The following is a 21,302-nucleotide window of genomic DNA, read 5'->3' as shown; positions in this document are numbered from 1 at the left end:
GGTACTGATATTTGGCCTGTAGGATGCTGGGATGAAGGGATACTAAGATTGTTCAAATAAATGACCCTGACCTTCATTCAAGGTCACAGGGGTCAAATAGGCTAAAATCCTTTAAACAACTTCTTGTGAATAACTAAGAGGCCCAGAGACCTGATATTAGGCCTGTGGCATGCTGGGATGAAGGGCTACCAAGTTTGTTCAAATAAATGACCTTGACCTTCATTCAAGGTCACGGGTGGCAAATAGGCTAAAATCTTTAAATGACTTCTTCTCAAGAACCAGAAGGCCCAGGGTACTGATATTGGGCCTGTGACATGCTGGGATGAAGGGCTACCAAGTTTGTTTAAATGAATGACCTAAACCTTCATTCAAGGTCACAGGGCTCAAATAGGCTAAAATCTTTAAACGACTTCTTCTCAATAACCAGAATGACCAGGGTACTGATATTTGGCCTGTAGGATGCTGGGATGAAGTGCTACCAAGTTTGTTCAAATGAATCACATTGACCTTCATTCAAGGTCACAGGGGTCAAATAGGCTAAAATTCTTTAAACAACTTCTTGTGAATAACTAAGAGGCATAGAGACCTGATATTACACCTGTGGCATGCTGGGATGAAGGGCTATCAAATTTGTTCAAATGAATTACCTTGACCTTCAATCAAGGTCACAGAGGTCAAATAGGCTAAAATCTTTAAACGACTATGTTGTATTGTACTAATAGTCAGATGACCGTTAAGGCCCATGGGCCTCTTGTTTCTTTATTTCCTCCGAATATGAAGAGCAATGAAATTACACAAAATGCGCATACAATTCAAACGCAATAGAATTAAAATTTGGTCACGCTCAGAATCACATCCTTCCATAATGACACAGACTTTTACATAGACACATTATATAATGATAATAACCAGGATAGTTCACTATATATACAACACAAAAATATAATAAACCCAAAAGTAACCATACGGTGATATAACCGATCACATTCAACTGATGAGTTGATGATGTTACTACATCATCCTAATAGTTTGTAGAATAGTGCATACAGCGCAAAGCAATGTAAATAACAGTTATATATGATACCATACTGTTGGAGAATTTTAGATATAATACCAATGGATTTCGTTCTAAAATCATCTTCTGCATGAGGTGTTATCTCATAATTGAGATAACCACCAAGAGGAACTGAAGTATCTGGTAATTAGACATTGAATTAAGATGAAAAAAAAATGAAATCTATGTCTTTTACAGTACTAAGTTCGCAGCAGAGCTGGTCACGTTATTGTTCTTTATATATGAGAACATTCCAGTACACAATGAGTGATATTATCATTGTAAATATAAACCACACCAACGACACAAATGTAAAATTTCACTATTTCGCATATCAACACAAAGTTTAAGAATTTTCTTCAAAAGTATACTCTACTGTGGAACCCTGAGAGCAAGTTTTCATATTGTATATGGTTGTGTATTTTTATGTAAAAGGATTAAGCGAGAAAAGTCACTGTCAGCTTTCATTCTTACACACAATATAAACTGTAGACGTTTCCATTGACATTTACTTGGAAAAACACCATTTTTAGCTCACCTGGCCCGAAGGGCCGGTGAGCTTATGTCATGGCGCGGCGTCCGTCGTCCGTCGTCCGTCCGTCCGTCCGTCTGTCTGTCCGTCAACATTTCATTTAAATCGCTACTAGTCGTAGAGTTCTGCATGGATTGTAACTAAATTTGGCCACAAACATCCTTGGGGGAGGGGGAACAGAACTTGTATAAATTTTGGCTCTGACCCCCCGGGGGCAGGAGGGGCGGGGCCCAATATGGGAAATAGAGGTAAATCCTATAAATCGCTACTTGTCCTAGAGTTCTGCATGGATTGTAACCAAATTTGGCAACAAACATCCTTAGGAGAGGGGGAACAGAACTTGTATAAATTTTGGCTCTGACCCCCCGGGGGCAGGAGGGGCGGGGCCCAATAGGGGAATTATAGGTAAATCCTATAAATCGCTACTAGTCATAGAGTTTTGCTTGGATTGTGACCAAATTTAGCCATAAACATCCTTGGGGGAAGCGGAACAGAACTTGTATAAATTTTGGCTCTGGTCCCCCGGGGGCAGGAGGGGCGGGGCCCAATAGGGGAATTAGAGGTAAATCCTTTAAATCGCTACTAGTCATAGAGTTCTGAATGGAATGTAACCAAATTTGGCCACAAACATCCTTGGGGGAAGCGGAACAGAACTTGTATAAATTTTGGCTCTGGTCCCCCGGGGGCAGGAGGGGCGGGGCCCAATAGAGGAAATAGAGGTAAATCCTTTAAATCGCTACTAGTCATAGAGTTCTGCATGGAATGTAACCAAATTTGGCCATGAAAATCCTTGGGGGAAGGGGAACAGAACTTGTATGAATTTTGGCTCTGGACCCCTGAGGGTAGGAGGGGCGGAGCCCAATAGGGGAAATAGAGGTAAATCCTTTAAATCGCTGCTAGTCATAGAGTTCTACATGGATTGTGACCAAATTTAGCCATAAACATCCTTAGGGGAAGGGGAAACAGAACTTATATAAATTTTGGCTCTGCCCCCCCCCCGGGGGGCTGGAGGGGTTGGGCCCAATAGAGGGGCCCAATAGAGGAAATAGAGGCAAATCCTTTAAATCGCTACTAGTCATAGAGTTCTGCATGGAATGTAACCAAATTTGGCCATGAAAATCCTTGGGGGAAGGGGAACAGAACTTGTATGAATTTTGGCTCTGGACCCCTGAGGGTAGGAGGGGCGGAGCCCAATAGGGGAAATAGAGGTAAATCCTTTAAATCGCTGCTAGTCATAGAGTTCTTCATGGATTGTGACCAAATTTAGCCATAAACATCCTTAGGGGAAGGGGAAACAGAACTTGTGTAAATTTTGGCTCTGACCCCCTGGGGGCAGGAGGGTTGGGGCCCAATAGGGGATTTAGAGGTTAATATTATAATTCCTTCAGAAAAGAAACAATGAACCTGTATTCAGAATATTACTTGGCATTACAAACCAGGTGAGCGATACAGGCCCTCTGGGCCTCTTGTTTAAAAAATAAATCAACCACGTGATACAAATTGTACTTTTGTAAAACATTTACAATATCAGGAACAAATCCTCTGCTAAAGTGAGACAGGTTAAATTAAAAAAGACGCTTAACCAGAATTAGGCGTGTTAAACAGCTAATTCCATAGTACATATTCTTACCAAAAATAATATTTTATTTATGCTAATGTAAACTTCAACATACATCCAGCCAATAAGATACATACACATGTCTGTTATTGTTCTTACTTCAAAAACTTGGATTGATTTCACAACGAAGTTTTTTTGTTTTTTTTTTCTAACGTATAAATATCATTCTTAACTGCCGCCTTTTCATATTTCACATTACCTATTCTTAAAAGGCTTTATATATCCAGTAAATAAAAAATCTTTATGGTGACTATTCTATATTCTAAACAGTTCTAATGACGATAGTTTTCCTTCTCGGCGTGGTCCTGTAATTAGAGAATATTTGTGATGTGTATTGTTGATTGTTTGTTCTTTTCGGACCGTTGTTGTTATACCATTTGCAAGTCAAGTAATTTTAAACTTGAATTGATCAATGTAGAACTCAAGTGATCGTAAAGTTGAAAGAAGTCTCAGCTCGTCACACATCTCCTTGATGCAGGCGGTTTTAATCGGACGCCGCGTCACAACAAGGCTTAACACTATCCAACATTGAAGTCCACAGTTTGAATGTTCACACTTGTACTTCAGTATTTGGTTATCTAATAAAGGTCAAAACATCTGAAGTGGACGTACTGCCCCTTTGGTTGTTGGGAGTCCAACTGCTATCTAAGTATCAAAAACGCCTTTATATGACAGAGGTGACCGTTGTCCAGTTTGACATGTAACCCGGATGTAATAAAGATTAGTTGCATAATAATTAATAGTTTAAAAAAAAACGTGAAAGTATATTGTACGTTTTGATATAAAATATATCTACTCAAGCTTATCAATCACACATTTGCTACAGGAAGGTATAAACACTTTCAGTTCGACATGTGAAGAATTTTGCGTCACAGTAATTGACGGTTTTGCTGGAACATTAGTACCATATGCCTTATGACAGATGTCAACTTTCAACACATCTGCTGGTAAATATATGCAGTTACGTTAGATCAACGAACATGTTAATTTCCTCTATGACATAAATATCTTTGAGTTTGCACTGATGATGCGCTTTGCGTTCTATCCATAATTTGATAGATCTATGTGATTATTTGTCATTTGTGTCACTTAACATCTTCAATAAATGAAAAGATAGACGCATAACATAGATTTTTGGGTTCTTTTTTCTATGAAACCATTACGCAGTTTTATCACCCAATCAGACGCAATGTTACAGATTGTCGTTTTCCTTTATAGACTGATATGGAAGGTTTTTAAGCCAATGAAGATGCCTGCTACAAGTAAAATAGTGTTATTGTGAAATCAGTACCTGCACACGTCTTTACATTTGATGGCATGACTATACTGTGTAAGGTGTTTCTCTTAATATCCTTAAGTTCATTCTCACTTTTAAGTTTGGTTAATTTTAAGCATAATCTTATTAACATCGATCATATTATTTAATTTGCGTAAATTGATTTGGAGAATAAAACAAGATTTTGTTGTGAAGTTAATGTAAGACTAAAAAACAACATACAATCATATGTATTCCAGTGCTTCCCTTTGGACAAGTACTGCTGTAAAGGTAAAGTGTAAGGTGTCTTTATCAGAGCAGAGATATTTCTTCATCGCATTCAAAAAAAAAAAAAAAAAAAAAAAGGAAAAAAAAAAGTAATGATTGAAATGTTTACGACCAAAATGAAAATGTTGCAGATAAATAAGGAGGACCAGGGACCTCTTGACCTTCTCTCTTTGGAAAACAGGAAATACATCCTTTTAAATGCTCACCTAACTGTGCTTTTGGTCAGACGTCACGATTGCTTTAGAATGCTTTGACAGAGATAGGCCTTCCACAGAGGAATGGGACGTACGGACTTATATTCTACATTAAGTGTTGAACTCTGATACATTCTTCCAGATCAAGGAAGAAATGAAATGCTTCATTGAAAGTTATTTATTCGTGGACAATGAAAGTGCATTTGAACCAGTTATTTCTGTGTCTATGGTACGAACATACCTCCACGTCTCGAGAGTCTTACATATAAATTGATAATTATATTTGTATGGCAATATAGGTTAGTGATATGGTTATGATGGATAAGATGGCATCACCACATACATTGTTTAATCTGATCCTAGACAAGCGTAGCATGGCGCGGACAGAAATGGTGCGATAAGTATTATTTGGATTTCAATCCAATATATTACTAGTGGAAACTGTATACGTATTACATGCAGCGAACACATGATCAAATCTCTACTGGTATGTGGCTATAGCTGGGAATGATATCAGTGGAATGACAGTAAAACCAGGCTAATCTTTTAATATATTAGGGTCATCTCGGTGGATTATATAAAAATGGTGTTTTAGCTGATATACAATATGTTTTGGTTTGTTGGGATTGTTACGTAATAGGATTTTATGAACGTACATTTGTACGTACATTGTATTTGGATAAAATGCAGATTTTTGTGTTTTTGTTTTTTTACTTCAGTCATTAAGAATATAACAAGGCAACACAATTCCAATTTTAGAACTAGTGTTAAATTGCATACATTTTAAATTGACATTATTGAATGATATAAAACGAATATCTCCTGCTGTTTGAAATTTAATCGATCTTCTGTATACAAATTATTTATTATTTTAACATTATAACATCTAATCAGTAAGATTAGCTTCCGTTTTTGCGCATAAACATTTTTTATACTTATTTATTTATTTGATTATTCATTTATTTATCTATTTATTTATTTGTTTATTTACTTATTTATTTATATTTATCTATTTTTTGTGGGTTTCTATCCAATCATTCCATTTTTGCTCATTTTATGGTAATCTTGAATAAATGGTTTTTGAATAAGATAAATCGTTGTTGAAAGTTTATAAAATTGACGTTTGAAACAGTGGAGTTAAAAATAAATATAAATACACTGATATATATATTTGGTGTCTGATCATAAACTGATATCATATGAATTCAAATTGATATGTCTTCAAATTGATATTACTTCAAGTTGATTAAGGTAACATTGAATCTTTACTTCAATGATGTTCTCCGTTTCCACAATCTTCTGTTTTTCTCCAACGGTGATAAGCGTGGTTGTTGTCAGTTGGTGTTCGGAAGTTCTAGGTTCCCGATTAGACAGTATAGCCTGAGTCATTATCGTTTTTAATTAATACCACGTGACATCCGGTATCCAAGTCAAAATTCTTTCGATTGAATCTAATTACAGAAAGCCATAATCTCTTTCAGAAAACAGATTATGCATGTTACACCTCTATCATACTGGTCATGTGTCAACTGATCATTTGCAGAATGCATAGATGAATGTTAAAGTGGGCATGGATCATCAATGATTCTTATCTAATTAACATCGATTTGTTCCACTCAGCATCATGAAGGTCAAGGTACTTAACAATACAGACCTTACAAAACATTGTTAACGACAAAGTATAGCATGGCAAGTCTTCACATCTTTATATTATCGACACTTTTATTTGTGTTCAGTGATGAATAAAAGAAAATGAGAATATGAATGAAATGTAGCTATATATGTATAGCAGCACCAAAAAGAAGGAAGACTGTAGTATGCTAAAGATATGAGAGACAAAAGATTGTTTTAGGTTCTGCGGAACCAGACACCAGTAAAGAATTCATGGTTTTGTACCAAACAACACGGAGTTATTACTGTGGCTACAAAGACAAAAAGTCAAACTATTCACCTGGTATCATTTTCTTCACCACAAGGTTAAGTGCACTGTTGGCTGAAAATCTAGTCGTCCTGGACAGGACGCCTTTCCACTGGTTCTGCACTATTAATCAACATTGCAACATCAAAATCGAGAGGTACTGTGTAGAAGCGTTTGCTACTTGAGATAATTAAGACGTTCAAAGCTATGTGGCTGGGGATCCTGCTGTTCTGTCCTTTCTGCTTCACCTGTCTCGACGTTGTTGCCATACCCTACCACGCAAAAACATCCATTCTGCGTAGTGGGGCTGCACCTTATGTAATAAACCTCAAATCTGCAAAGCTGATACGTGCACATACGTTGAACACTACTTGAGATAATTGAACGTGCTTACATAATCAAGTTATTGTTTTCCTAAATAATCGCTGATAATTATTATATGTATAATTCATCTAATATTTCTTCATGATATATTACTGTTTTAAACATTAATTTAATTATGAAACAATTTACATTTATTTCCTCATATGTATTTCGTCTAATTCCACGATCACTTTTAAAAAAAGCAGTGAAGACTAGTGATATGGCCAATTTGCTTCTTGAAGGAATGAGTACTGCATTAATCTAAAGTTTGAATACTAAAATAATCACAGGCACATTATCGAAACCGATATAGCCATTTAAAGATGATACAATCCCATAATACAAAATTACAACCACTTGCTTTTAGAGGTACTGCAACTAACTAAGAGTGTCGAATGCGTAGCAAATAACACAATCAAAAAGACATACTTGAAACTTTTATTACGTATTACAAATCACATATATATGTATGTTGCGTATTTGAAATCACGCTTATTTTTAGAGACATGTACTCAGAATGTAGTCACAAGGTCAGTCGTATTTCGTGTTCAAGTATCTACTCCAGATGTGTGTTAATGTAACGGGGGTGTTTAGGGCAGCATGCTTCACAGTCGTTAATACGACCAAATTAGATAAATATCAAGTGGTAATTCAATTACCTGTGGACGTTTACACAGGCCCACTCTGTAAACGAGGCGGAACAGACAGAGATGTATACTATATATATACCATATGTATATACTGGCAACATGTAGCATTTGAAATATCAATCGTCCTCAAAAATGAACTCAATCTGCATTATAAGGTTTGTCCAACAACAGATTTATTATCCTACAATTATTTAATGAAATTATTGACCAATCAAACTCTAGATAATCCGCCCCATAATCATACGGATCACAAAACGGTCACATCGGGTGAAAAAACCATTTGAAACACAAGAAAACACACGAATATCATAAAAGCATCGAGAGTCATTTGCAAAAGTTGTATAAATTGTTTCGGAATCGATGAAAAAGAAATAAAGTTTATTTATCACATTACTAGCCCGACTAGCCATGTCATACGGCCTTGTCATAAATATCGTAAGGCAATGTGTAATTAATACTATTTTGACGTCATATGTAGTTTTGACGTCATAATCTTACATGACGTTGCATGATTGTCTCAGTAGACGGAAACGTCACATGCGAACCGGATTTCTACCGTTTATATATATAGACGAAATCTAAAGTTTTGCAATAAAAGTTATGTGATAAATAGAATCTTACACGCTATTATCATATTTTTTTTTAAACCATATTTGAAATATAATCAAATGTTCGGATATCAATAGGGTAAACAATGGTAAAAAATGGTAAATAGAATAAGATATTTTTTCAGCTTTGTAGATTTTGATCGTGTTTTTACTATAGTGCAAATTATACACTTTCTTGCCTTGTACAACATTGTTGATTCACATGATCTTTAAATGAATCACTGTAATATGGAAACGACTAGCTATGTGTTATGTACTATATTAGGAGCTAATTACCGATGATTGACAACTTTGTTACTTTGTGGAAAGCCCTCCGTGATCTCATCCTCATTACGGTGGCTCGACTAATTCCATTAAGTTTCCAAAACTATTGTCATGCCCAGCCTAATTTCCTACCTCATTTGTACTTGGGTCTTTGTTGCTTGTCTTTTTATTGGAGGAAATGTTCAAAGGATTATTTCTAACGTCGGTTCGCCATGGTGTGATTACAGCTCGATACATTTTTCTGTGAGTGTGGTGTAAATCTTTGTTTCTAGAATCGATGGTGCAGTTCACAAAAGCCAACATCTTTCACTTTAAAATATTACATATCGTTGATAGGATAGTCTTAGTCTTCTTTTTTTTCAGCCGAACAGGCAAAATGTGAATGGAAAGAAAGATAGTTTTAATATTTTATTCTATTAAAACTGTGGACATGTAGATGTTTCTTTTGTGGTAATCCCACACACGATACCAAGACCTTCTATAGTATTTTATGATTGTGGAAAGAGTGATTTCGTTGTCAATTGTCATTAATTATCATATTTACCGTTGAAAGTTTAACGCAAATTTTCTCAACTAAACATGTTTTTCGGTAAATGTATGAATTTTATACCTTTTTTAGCAATCTGGATTACCTGACACCTTTTACCCAAGAAGTGGTTATGTAATGATTATTTCATCTGGCGACAATATACCGAGCCATGGGGTAAGTTATACATGTTCAAATTCCCCTATGTACAATACAATACTGATTTTAATTTGTGTACGAAATTTGAAGAAAAAAAATATTAATTAAGCTTCTTGGTGCACCATGTAGGCATTCAGTGCAAATAATTATATGTTTGACAAACATAGCCCGTAGAATATATTGAAGATAATGACTCAGCTAAGGGGATCGTGTTTTACAGTTCTTTCAGTAAGCCTGAATGATCATTTTAATTGTAGAGTACCTTCACTTTTCATATTGTCGTCTGAATACCTTTCATTACTCAACCTTCTCCCAAAGCACATATTTAAATATATATACTCCCTCTATATGACATTTTTGTAGTAGGATATTCTTTATGTTATAATATAATGAACATGAAATGTTTCCACAAATAACTCGCATAAGAAGCCCTCCGCACACTGAATCAAGGACTTTTGGATTGCAGCATCCTCATGTGAAATACAGTGTATTAATATAGGATATCCCTGGTCATCGAGTGGGGTGGAAACTTTGATGTTACAAAAATTCCACATTGGTCAATATTGAAAATTGTTTCATAAGAGATTTCATGAAAAGAAAAACAGAGCTTATTAGAACTTTATTCACATTATTTTTTATTTATTATTATTTTAGAATTTAAATTACGAGCTTTTTGCTAAATCCTTTTATTATGTAACATAATAACATAGTAATATTGTACTAAAATACTATGTTCAATTCATATTACTTTTGATATTACTATTCGTAATTGTGTTATTTATTGATATCGGCATGAAACCTATCCCAGGACAGTTAGGGTGTAAAGCTCGGATGGTATACGTGTCGATTTTCGGATACTCCGGAAACCACCTACATACCTATCCTAGGAAATGGTATATTTAATAAATTCATATTAGGACAGTAGTCAGCATCGTTAGATTTTATACTTTAAAACGAAATGTATTACAACGTCGATATTTCCGTTGTGGAAATTGTAATAAAACATCGAGAGACAGTGTATGAGCTTCTTGTTTTAAAACATTTGTGACCCTTGGGTAGAATACATGAATCACTATCATTCATATACATATATGAAAGAGTCTTATATTTCACGGTGAAAAAATGTAATAAATATAATTTCTGTGCTAGCGCGGATACGATAAATTCTAAAGGACAGCCCATTTTTTTCTTGTGCCATGGTCAACAGTTGAATAAGGCAAAACATGATACAAATTGGCATTAACCCTACAAATCCCTTTTGGCGAAAGGAACTTTACAAAACTTGCACTAGGGTGGGTTTTATTGATAACGTACCATGAATAGGGGTTAAGGTGGTTGATTCTATGGTACGGTGGGTCACGCCCCTCTCAACTCTACTGAACATCCCGGCCAGATAGATAAAGGCCTATGTAGTGTTTCCATTTTATTTCTATCTCTCGGTGAGGGGCGGAGAAACTGATATTTTCAATTGATCTTAAAACTGGCCTTGGACGGTAGGAACTGACGTGTCTGATGATTTAGATATCGAGTCTGGTACGAAACAGCACACATAACTATAGCTGGAGATCGGCCTTTAAACCAATTTCGAGGGTTAATTATCAATATCTTGAAGCATGTTATCCCAATTAATTGAAATCTGAAGTGTAGTGTAAAATTGGTATCAATGGTATATCAATGCACAAAGTAATTGTATAAAATGGTAGCGATACACAATAAAGTACACCAACGATATTTAAATGTAATTTTGTTGTTTCCGTACTCAAAATGCTAGTAATGTTGAATCAAATACTAATACAAATAGTCTACATATTCATTGAAATAATTGTATTTCATTATCAAGCATAAATATGACTAGACAGTACACATACATAACTGATATAGGTTACCAGTATATAGCGGAAGAGAATGTGTTTTGACTTATATGAATGCTGACATCGATGTTCGCGTTACCGCACGTGTAATCACGTCCACTTTCCTGATAAACGTGCCCAAGTGCTCGCTAGTGATTTCCAAGGCTACCGGGATTTTTTTCATTCATCATTAGCATGTTAATCACGCAAAGACATACGGTAAACACCTGTGTCCTTCCTAATCACTCACCAGATGTCTCAGTGATTTAGTTTGGTTTTGGTTAGTTGAGGAAATCCCAGAGTACCCGGAGAAAAAACACCGCCTAGCAGTCAGTAAACGACAACTGCCCCACATGGGATTCGAACTTCAACTCAGAGGTGAAGGGCTTGTGGTGCTATGTCGGGACATCTTTACCACTCGGCAACCTCGGCCCAAATATGTCTTTGAATACCCATGGGTGGGCCAATATAATATATAGTTACTTAATAATCTCGGTTGACATTCGAGACCTACCGTTTGAGCGTTTTGCATATTCTTCTAGACACACTGAATTTTCGAAATCATATTACATCTTTATTTCAATACAAGAACGATTGTATATGATATTTTTACCAAAGTTGATATAATGAAATACTTTAAAGAACACAAGTTTCTCTACGCATACATATACAGATGTTATGCCTAAACAACAGAGAACTAGTTCCGATAAGTCTAACTACTAGCTACAATATGTAGTAGTATGATGATTGACGGTAGAAACCTTGAATGGACTCCCCCAAACGTGTTAACAAGACTATGACTATGATGATGAGAGCGGTGGGATACAGCCCCCTCCCGTCGACTGAGTGTGTGTGTGTGTTACCAAGTAATCTATGTCTGGCCGCGTGGAGAGTCACGCGGTGTACAAGGGGAGGAGACAGTAACTGGCGCACTACCAAACATAAAAAAGTCGACCGCTGTCCAAGGTTCCCTGTCGACTGAGCAGCATCAAACTGTGCTCACGATGTATAGTATACATGTCCGACTTTAATGATGGGATTTATAGATTACCAATATGGGTTAGGATTATTGGCTGGATTAGCTCAAAAAGTGCCATTCTATGGATTGAAGTATTGGAGGGATAGGAAAAGGACTCTAAGTACTTTGTCTTCTCTACCAACGTAGCGTTTTACATCGCCAAAAATAATGTACCATGTTTTTGTGGATTCTAGTAACTTTTCATCTTATGGTATGTAAACTCTCTGTAAGGATCGTCACAGCGGAGGATCGACTCAAACGAAGTAAGTTCATAAGTCACACCTGTAAACAATTATCCCGATACTCTCTGGTACAGGTGAGAATATTAATATCTGTTAGCTGTATTTATGCTATGAAATGCCGCTATCTTTGTCACAAGTTTGTGTCAAGTTGTGTTTTTTTACTGATATATTTTATGAAATTTTAAAAATTATGTATTTATTGTTACACTTACATTGTGTAAGGTATACATTGTAACTGTCTATTATTCCTTGTAGCTTTTATTAACTTTATAACAGCTTTCCAATGTTAATGTACCGCAGATTTACTTAATGTTTTAATGATAAAAGAGTTTCTGCTATTATCATACTGTTAACTGACTCATTGCTATAATATACTGTTAACCTTTTCTTTGCTGTAACTATACTGTTAACCGGTTCTTTGTTGTAACAATACTGTTAACCGGCTTCTTGCTGTAACCATACTGTAAACCGGCTCTTTGCTGTAACCATACTGTTAACCGACTCTTTGCTGTAACAATGCTAGTACTGTTAACCGGCTCTTTGCTGTAACAATACTGTTAATCGGTTCTTTGCTGTAACTATACTGTTAACCGGCCCTTTGCTATAACCATACTGCTAACCGGCCCCTTCCTGTAACCATACTGTTAACCGATTCTTTGCTGTAACAATACTGTTAATCGGTTCTTTGCTGTAACTATACTGTTAACCGGCCCTTTGCTATAACCATACTGTTACCTTGCTATTACTATGCAGTCAACGGCTCTTTGCTTTGACTATATAATGTTTGCCGACTCCTTGCTAAAATTATACTGTTAGCCGACTCTTTGCTTTTATATGCATCATTATCATTTCTATCTTACCTGTGTTTTATTTTACATTATCTATAATCACTCTCATTTTTTTCAATTTTTGTATTGTTTTATCAATATCTGCGTACAGTCTTAGTTAATATTTGTATCACTTTAGTAATGACTTAATTAGTTTTCCGGTTTTCCTTTGATTTATTTTTCTGCGTTCAGAAAACTCAGCCACTTTTATCTGCTCTAATACTTTATAGGTTATATCTTTGTTATTTGTTATTAAATATGAATTTAACCTGTACAGTGTACGTATAGAGTTAACGACCTTAGGATAAGTCTAAAACATACTTAGTAACTGTGAGTACTAATAAACGTTGTTTTACATGTTTTGCCATTTATACATGCCATCATGCTGTCAAATTACCCGATTTACATTTCGAGACGTATGTGTAATGAAATGTATCCTCAAATCGAGATGGTTTTATAAAAGATCACTAATAATTAACCATATTTACTAATGACTCTTAAGCCTATCATTGCACAGGCGTACAGTCGTTTAATTCAAAACATATATCCCCCTAAAAACGAGTCAATCTACTGTCAGGTAATTATTCATCAAAATTATTTATAAAGGAAACTGTATTAAGAATGACAGTAGTCCTATTGATGCGTGAAATGAATATGTCCCATAAAGGAGGTTTCCCAGTTGCTCTTGTTATTCTTATATAAATAAATATTGTCTTATGTTTCCTTATTTGCTTCCGGGATATTGCCTTGCAATTAATTTTTTTTTTTCACAAAGCCTTTCCATTTGTACATAATTTCGTTTACACGTGTTAATAATTCCGAAACTAAATCACCATTTAATAGAAACATTTGCATTCATTCAGACTTCACGAGTATTTAATACAAATACAATAACTGCTTTCTATATATCATACTAAGTACAAATCCTCGTAAAGCTGCACATTATATTTTGTCTAACCTTGGGAATAAAACTCCTCCATTGTCTACAACACGTGGTTTCTCTTAAATGTAATCATGCACCCATCTAGACTCAGCACTTGTTCTGATGGAGCTCGTTTTGATGACGATAAAATCAAATCTAACAAATCCTCCGAGGTGAAGTTAATGGTTTTACCACAGAGATGTTGTGAAAATGAGCATTAGCATGGTTTCTTAATGATATTACCTGTTCTTATCTGGAGGCATCTTATCCTAGTCTGTTAATGATGAAAGGACACCGAACGCTTGCTGTAATAATGCTATACAAATATTGGTCCGTCAAACCTACCATACGTTCATTAGGATAAGACAGGATGCACTGGAGTTGCTCTACCATAATCAGCAGTGTATGATATAGATTTATTTGTCGGTAGTGCGTACATAGGTAACTCACTGGTCCTTTGATGTAGTAGAAATACTGGACAGAATAGAAGTGGGCGTCTACCCCTATATCAAACACATCCTTGTAACATTTCTCATGTTGGAAGGTAGGCCCAAACGAAAACCCATTTTCAATTACCCCTCCAATTGAATGACTAACCTTACATCATTTAAATACAGATGGGTTGGCCGTGTACCCTGTAGATAATGTCAGGGTACGGATTACATAGACTGCCCTTAGCTCACCCATTAGGTAGGGGATGCTGCGCTAATTAAACACCTTACAGTGAGAAATGTAAATTGCAATTTGTATGATCAAAACCTTTCTAACATTAATGTGATGAAGGCGGTGCTCGAATGCATATACGTAGTTGTATTAATACGTTAGCTGAATAAGCGTTCATGATCAGAAGAACTCATCTTGGAAGATGTGAAGAATATGTATTCAAAACCTAATCTAGTCTTAAAAGACAAGTACAAGCTCAAAATAACATGTGCTTAATGGTTTGTACACAAAAGAACCAATTTGATGAATTGACAAACAAAACTTGCATCCGTTTTTCCAAAGCTAATTACAAGGTCATCGAATTAGATATTTTCTATTTTATTGTTATGGTTTTCATGGTATAATTGTAATGTTTATAATAAAATCGAAAGCTGTTTACAGATATACACAACACACCTGAGTTTTATACCTGTGAGTTTTATGAGATTTTATTGTTTGTGAATGTTTTTCCGGAAGGCATTTTCACCTCTGTTTAGTGCCTGCTATCTCCTCTTTTCGATCAAACATTTGAATGTCTCGGGGCGAACGTTTTGTCGAAAATTTCTTATCGACAATATGTTATGACTTGCTGACTTCCTGTTAAAGACATGGACAGTATAAGAAATTAACTTTCTCAAAATGAACAAATCGTGGAGGGAAATAATCATTAATGATATGTATATGTATTTTTAGATTTAATTAGATCACTTAATTATAAAAAATCATGCAAATACTGTTAAATAGATATAAAATGTTACTCTGATGATTATAATTTCTGTCATCAGGACATATTCACAACAAAATTGTTGGCAGTTTCCGTGAATTGTACGGCTATTGACATTTCAAATTGCAATAATAGTTTGTTACCACGAACAAATAAATCAACGTAATATATGGAATTGTGTATTGTGTAGGTGAATGTATTAAATAAACTATGATAATTATTTTAGCTATCATATTCTAAACTGCATAATCGTCGCAGTCGTCATCGACATCGTCCTCTGAAAGCGCGTCATCTGTAATTTAGGATTAACTCAAATAAATTTATATGTTATGGAGATATAACTTAATAATCTGAGTGGACTATTCGAGGTTTATTTAGAGTACACTAAGATTTTTGTGTTATACAATGTATCTCCATAACATAAAAATCTATTCAAATCAATCTTTATAATTCAATTTACTTATTAAGAAAAATAGTCTCTTTAATATTTAAAAATCATTTTGGGACTTTTTTGTCTATGAAATCATTACGCCGTTATCTCAGTCAATCCGAAGCGATGTTACAAACGGCTTCGCCATCTTTTCCTAAAAATATTTTATAAAGTAACTTTTAAGCCAAGAAAAATGCTTGTTACAAGCCAAATTGAACTATTTTTGAATCAATTCAATGTTTTATGAATATGAAGGTTATATGATAGCAGCAATCCGACCAGTCAGCTTAAAATCATGTCAATAATTTTTTTAAGAATATAGAAAATTACACTAGCTACTACTGATATAATTGTTTTAGTTTTTTATTTTGTTTGTTTGTTGTTTAGTTTATTTTTACACTACATATAATTGATTAATTTTACTAGTTTTAGTCAGTCCATCTGGAATAATTTCAAAAACGACGTCGACGTTGTCAGCGATTAAAATTCTACTTCCGGACATTGCTAGTCTTTTATTTATTTGCTAGACATTTGTTTACTTCTGTAGAAAATTACATTAAACTGTAAGATACTTTTACTGTCTAGTTTTATTCTGCTACTATTATATATATATATGTATATAGTGATCCGATATCTGTCATTGTGGTTGTAGCGAACTGCTTTAGGCATGTCTATGCCTTCTACTTCACGATCGGCCAACTCACCTTCCGACAGTTTTCACACAGGTGTGCCTCTCTCACACCTGCATAACGATGATTGTCGGTATAAACACTATCACCCAGATTTGATTTCGATAAAGGCCTTATTTGCATGTTCATATCCGGATGTTTACTATTGTCTTGTTTAATGTTATTTTAATGTGGACTATACCTTTGTTTATTTAGTTTATATTTGTAAAAGACAATTGACTTCCTTTTATAATAAGTAGTGGTTTCAGGGGTTTTATGAACCGATTTCAGTTGAATTTGCGATTTTATATAAATTATATTTATTCATAAATTATATTCAATATTCATGATTATATTATCATTATTAATTCTGCATCGAAACGCAAATATTTGCCAAACTATATCCATTAACCACATAAAATTAGGAAAAACATCTGTATATAGGAAGTGTATATGCTTGCTATAAAGTCTCACCTTCGTATTTCTATTCGAAATAACTTCATTTGAACAATTCCGTATATCGATAACAATAATATAAGATAAAAATAATAAAAACTGACGTGGAGCGCTTATTGATTTGTTTATGATATACCGCAATGATATACGCTTTGATGGCGTGCTAAAATGCAAGAACATTTACTTCTTGTTTCATAGTGGTTTTCCCATCATTTTGTAAAATACAAACACTTGTAAAGGTACAAATATTTGATTGTCTGATTGAAAAAAAAAATCAAAAGGAAATAAAGCAATTTATTACATTTTCAGAGTTAAATATACGGACTTAAGTTGGAAATACACATACGTATAAGTGGTATTTTTCAACGGGTAAAATGTCAGTTTTGATATTTTCACCCAATAATGATCAATCGAAACACAGTATTTACAGTGAAAATATCGTGTTTGCGGGAATACATGTTTTGAAATATCAAACCAAAAATATAATATCTCATTTGTAATTTTTCATTTTTAATGGTTGTAGCATAAAGGGGTATACATTGTATACGTGGAACCAATTTAGTAAGCGGGAATAATTAAAGGGGAGCAAATAGGCATTGTAGTTGTTTGAAATACACGTACTAGTATCAGAAGGCCTAATGTAGACAGAGTCGTGAAAATGTACTGAATAGCATCTTCATTGTTTCTTGATGAATAACAGTTATATTTCATCTCGTTAAGTATAAACTTTTATAGTTTGTATTCGTGCGTCGCCCTCGTCAATACTATCAATGTGTTCACCCCACTCGATGAAATATAACTGGTATTCATCAAGAATATCCCCTATGTGATTTACCAAATCTACAAAAATTAATAACACACATATACCAATAGATATTAATTAACACAAAAGTCAGACTTTATATAATAGCAAAGTTTTAATTCGGGTTTTATTTCTGTAACCATAACCAATTAGATGTAATTAAAGTAAATGTTTCGCCCTAATCTGCGTACCGAAGACTATCGGTTATGACTATTTTTTACAAAGACTTTGAGTAATCTTATAAAAGTACATTGACATCAAAAGGGAATAGCTGTTCGGAAAAATGTCAACATAAAAGTAATCAACATATACACTTAGTCTAGTTTTCACTAGAGTTAAAGAACATCATGAGTGTCTTCCTCATAGCAAGGGCGACTGTAATTTAGTAAAGAACCTTCATATTTTCTATACAAATAAAAAAAACTAACACCTGGAGATTTAAAAGCACTAAGCTTTCTAATAGCTCAATTTATAATTGCCGGGATATAGGGACCGTTTTACGATGGCTGTCCTTGCAACGAAACTTGATGAATATTTTAGGACTCTGAAAGAGTAACACAGAAAATTGCCCTCCTATCTGTTTGTGTATTAAAGCGGCGTGTGTTAAATATACCCTACCATATATCCCCTGAGTGGAAAATGGTTTATTTGAATTAAATCTGCAACATTTTCTTTTAAAAAGACATTTAGCATTGAGGGAGTGAGTACGGTCCTCTATACTAATATTTATAGCAGGTCGATGGTCTTTAGATTTCAAAGCCATTGTTATATCTGACAAATTGATATGAATTCTATCAACAGCGTGGGGTATGATAGCTTTAAATGAACATGAAATACAACACGGACTAATTGTTTTTCTAAAGAGCACATAAACCTTTCGGTTTTAAAATACATTTTACGTGTTAGGTCAGTCATACCAAGCTTTGTGTGGGGCTCAAGAAATCGTTTTTAAGTTTCATGAAGACATTTTCATACACAAGCACACATACTCTTTGTCGTGTATCTAATAGAGTTGAAAATCATTTCTGTTTATTCTATTTTGTAAATACTGTTTACACCAATGTGATACCATAAGAATTTATTTAACATTAGCTCAAATTATTTTGATATACCGAAAAAAACATATACTGAAAACTTTGTTTCCAGTTTACGCAAACATTAGTGGTGTGCTTTTACTTGTGAAGATGATAAAAAAGACTTTGTCTAAAATATATACAATGGATTTAGAGCTGCTGCATTTGATACCTTTACATTACAGATTACTTTTACACCTTATTTAGACATTGTTGAACAGTATCGAACACAGAACCATTACACGGAGTTACACCGCCTTGAACTTATATGTGATCAATCTTAATTATTCAATGACAATGTTTTTATCCATACATATACTATCATTTAGTGTTTATCGTGGATTAGAATGACTTTCATTACAAGATTTAATGAACCAAAAAGACAACAACAAAAATATTTCAACGGTGTAATATTCATTTATAAATATCTTCTTATGTACATGTGCAAAAAGTAATGTTCTCGCATATTGACTGGGTTGTTTTAAAAATCGTAGACACATGACTTATGATTGAAAGATACCAATTCACAGTCTTGACTTATTCATTTGTATCGCTGGTGACAGATATTGCTCTTCCACTTGCTGACACAATTTTCTGTATTTAGTCGGACGGAAAATATCTAAATCCAAGCCCGTGATTATGAGGATTTGTATATAGCGGACCGAGAGTAGCTATAGTTCTGAACTATAACAAGCTTTGTACTTGGATACAAAGTCAATAGTTCAGGTATTCTATTTTCCTCAATCCGAGAGTCTGTCCCTTTATTCCTGGCCATCTTCTACCATTGATATCTCGACACTCCGAGTTCACTCGAGTGTTTGACATAACATGTAATGAAGAGCGTCTGATCAAACGTTGTAATGATACGGACAATTTTTGTTATTATCGTTTCCTGAATGTAGAATACACCTTTCTACAATAATACGACATCGTCTTGATTAGTCTATCGTAAATAGGCCGCATGTGCAGGATTTTTTTTAAATCCCTTTTATTAAACATTTCTTTCTCTCTTTATGATTAATTGATTGTTGTTTGTAGTCGAAAACTTCTTGAAAATAGATAGCGTCATGACCGAATACATAATAACAAGTGTTTATAAAATCTCTTGTTATAACCACTTACCGTATGCAGAACTACAATTTTTCCAGTCTTTTCTAAAATTGAGGAATGATATATCAATTTTGACTGAAGTTGGACTCAATAAAACTACTTACTTGTTATAAACTCTCTTTCATTTGCTCATGAACTTGAGTTTTTACGCGAGAAGATATTCTGAATCTTCATATGGATCACACTGATAAGATTATAGTTTCTAAATAACTATATGGCAAATTGAAATATTTCCGCTATCTATTTTAATTAGTTGTACTCTAATGGTGGACTATTTTCTTACGTTTCTCGTTGTAGACTTGTACAAACCCAGATCCAGAGATACTCGCAAAATGTTTTAATAAAATGGAAAAAAAATTACGCTTGAATTGAAATACAAGGGTTCGCAGTTTATTCATTTTATTTTAAGAGGAACTCAATTCATCACCTCATGAAATCGACCGAAGCAAGATTCAATCCTTAATTGCAAGTGATTGTATTCTATTACGATGACACTAGTATGTCACGTGTTTCGGAAATCCTACTTCGACTACATGAATACTCTATCAGCTAATGCTATCAACTTAAACTTAATATTCAGCATTGTCTTAATGTGACGGAAATGTGGTGAGAGAAATGTTGAATATTTTTGCACTTCAAGAATCAAATAAAACTATGTAATAATGTATAGTTACTGTATTCCGTCTTTGCATATTACAGAGTTAGCTCCCTTGCGGATAGGTATCAATTGTTACGTCATTATTTTATTAGCGCAATTCACGTCTTTTTCTCCGAAACGTAAGACGTTAAGCTCGCATACATATGACGCCACAATCAATACCTACCCGCAAGTGCAGATAACTATAATATGCAAATTCGGAATAAATCTATGACGCTTTCTTCATTCGAAATGCATCATATAATATATTTTACGTTTTATCACACTAATTTTAGTTATCCAAATGTTTTATTGTCTTTGGAATCCGTGTGTTTAATTAATTTCTCGATTCCCTGTAATTTTCCTGTAATTTTCACTTCAACAAATTGTTGTAAAATATACAATGTATGAA

General features: G+C 34.4%; 1 protein-coding gene across 1 annotated transcript in view; it reads left to right on the top strand.

Moving 5' to 3' along the window:
* The first annotated feature begins 11,332 nt into the window (after positions 1 to 11,332).
* The window catches only part of LOC138325344 (R-spondin-2-like), a 41,339-nt gene continuing 31,369 nt past the window's right edge, over positions 11,333 to 21,302 (top strand). The window contains exon 1 of the mRNA XM_069270934.1: positions 11,333 to 12,560. Within this exon, the coding sequence (XP_069127035.1) occupies positions 12,473 to 12,560 (88 nt within the window). The 5' untranslated portion in view covers positions 11,333 to 12,472. The remainder of the gene's footprint in view (positions 12,561 to 21,302) is intronic.

This window comes from Argopecten irradians, chromosome 6, assembly GCF_041381155.1.
Source record: "Argopecten irradians isolate NY chromosome 6, Ai_NY, whole genome shotgun sequence".
Classification (NCBI taxonomy): Eukaryota; Metazoa; Mollusca; class Bivalvia; order Pectinida; family Pectinidae; genus Argopecten; species Argopecten irradians.
Note: the sequence above shows the minus strand (reverse complement) of the source record. Positions and strands in the feature narration are given on the sequence as shown.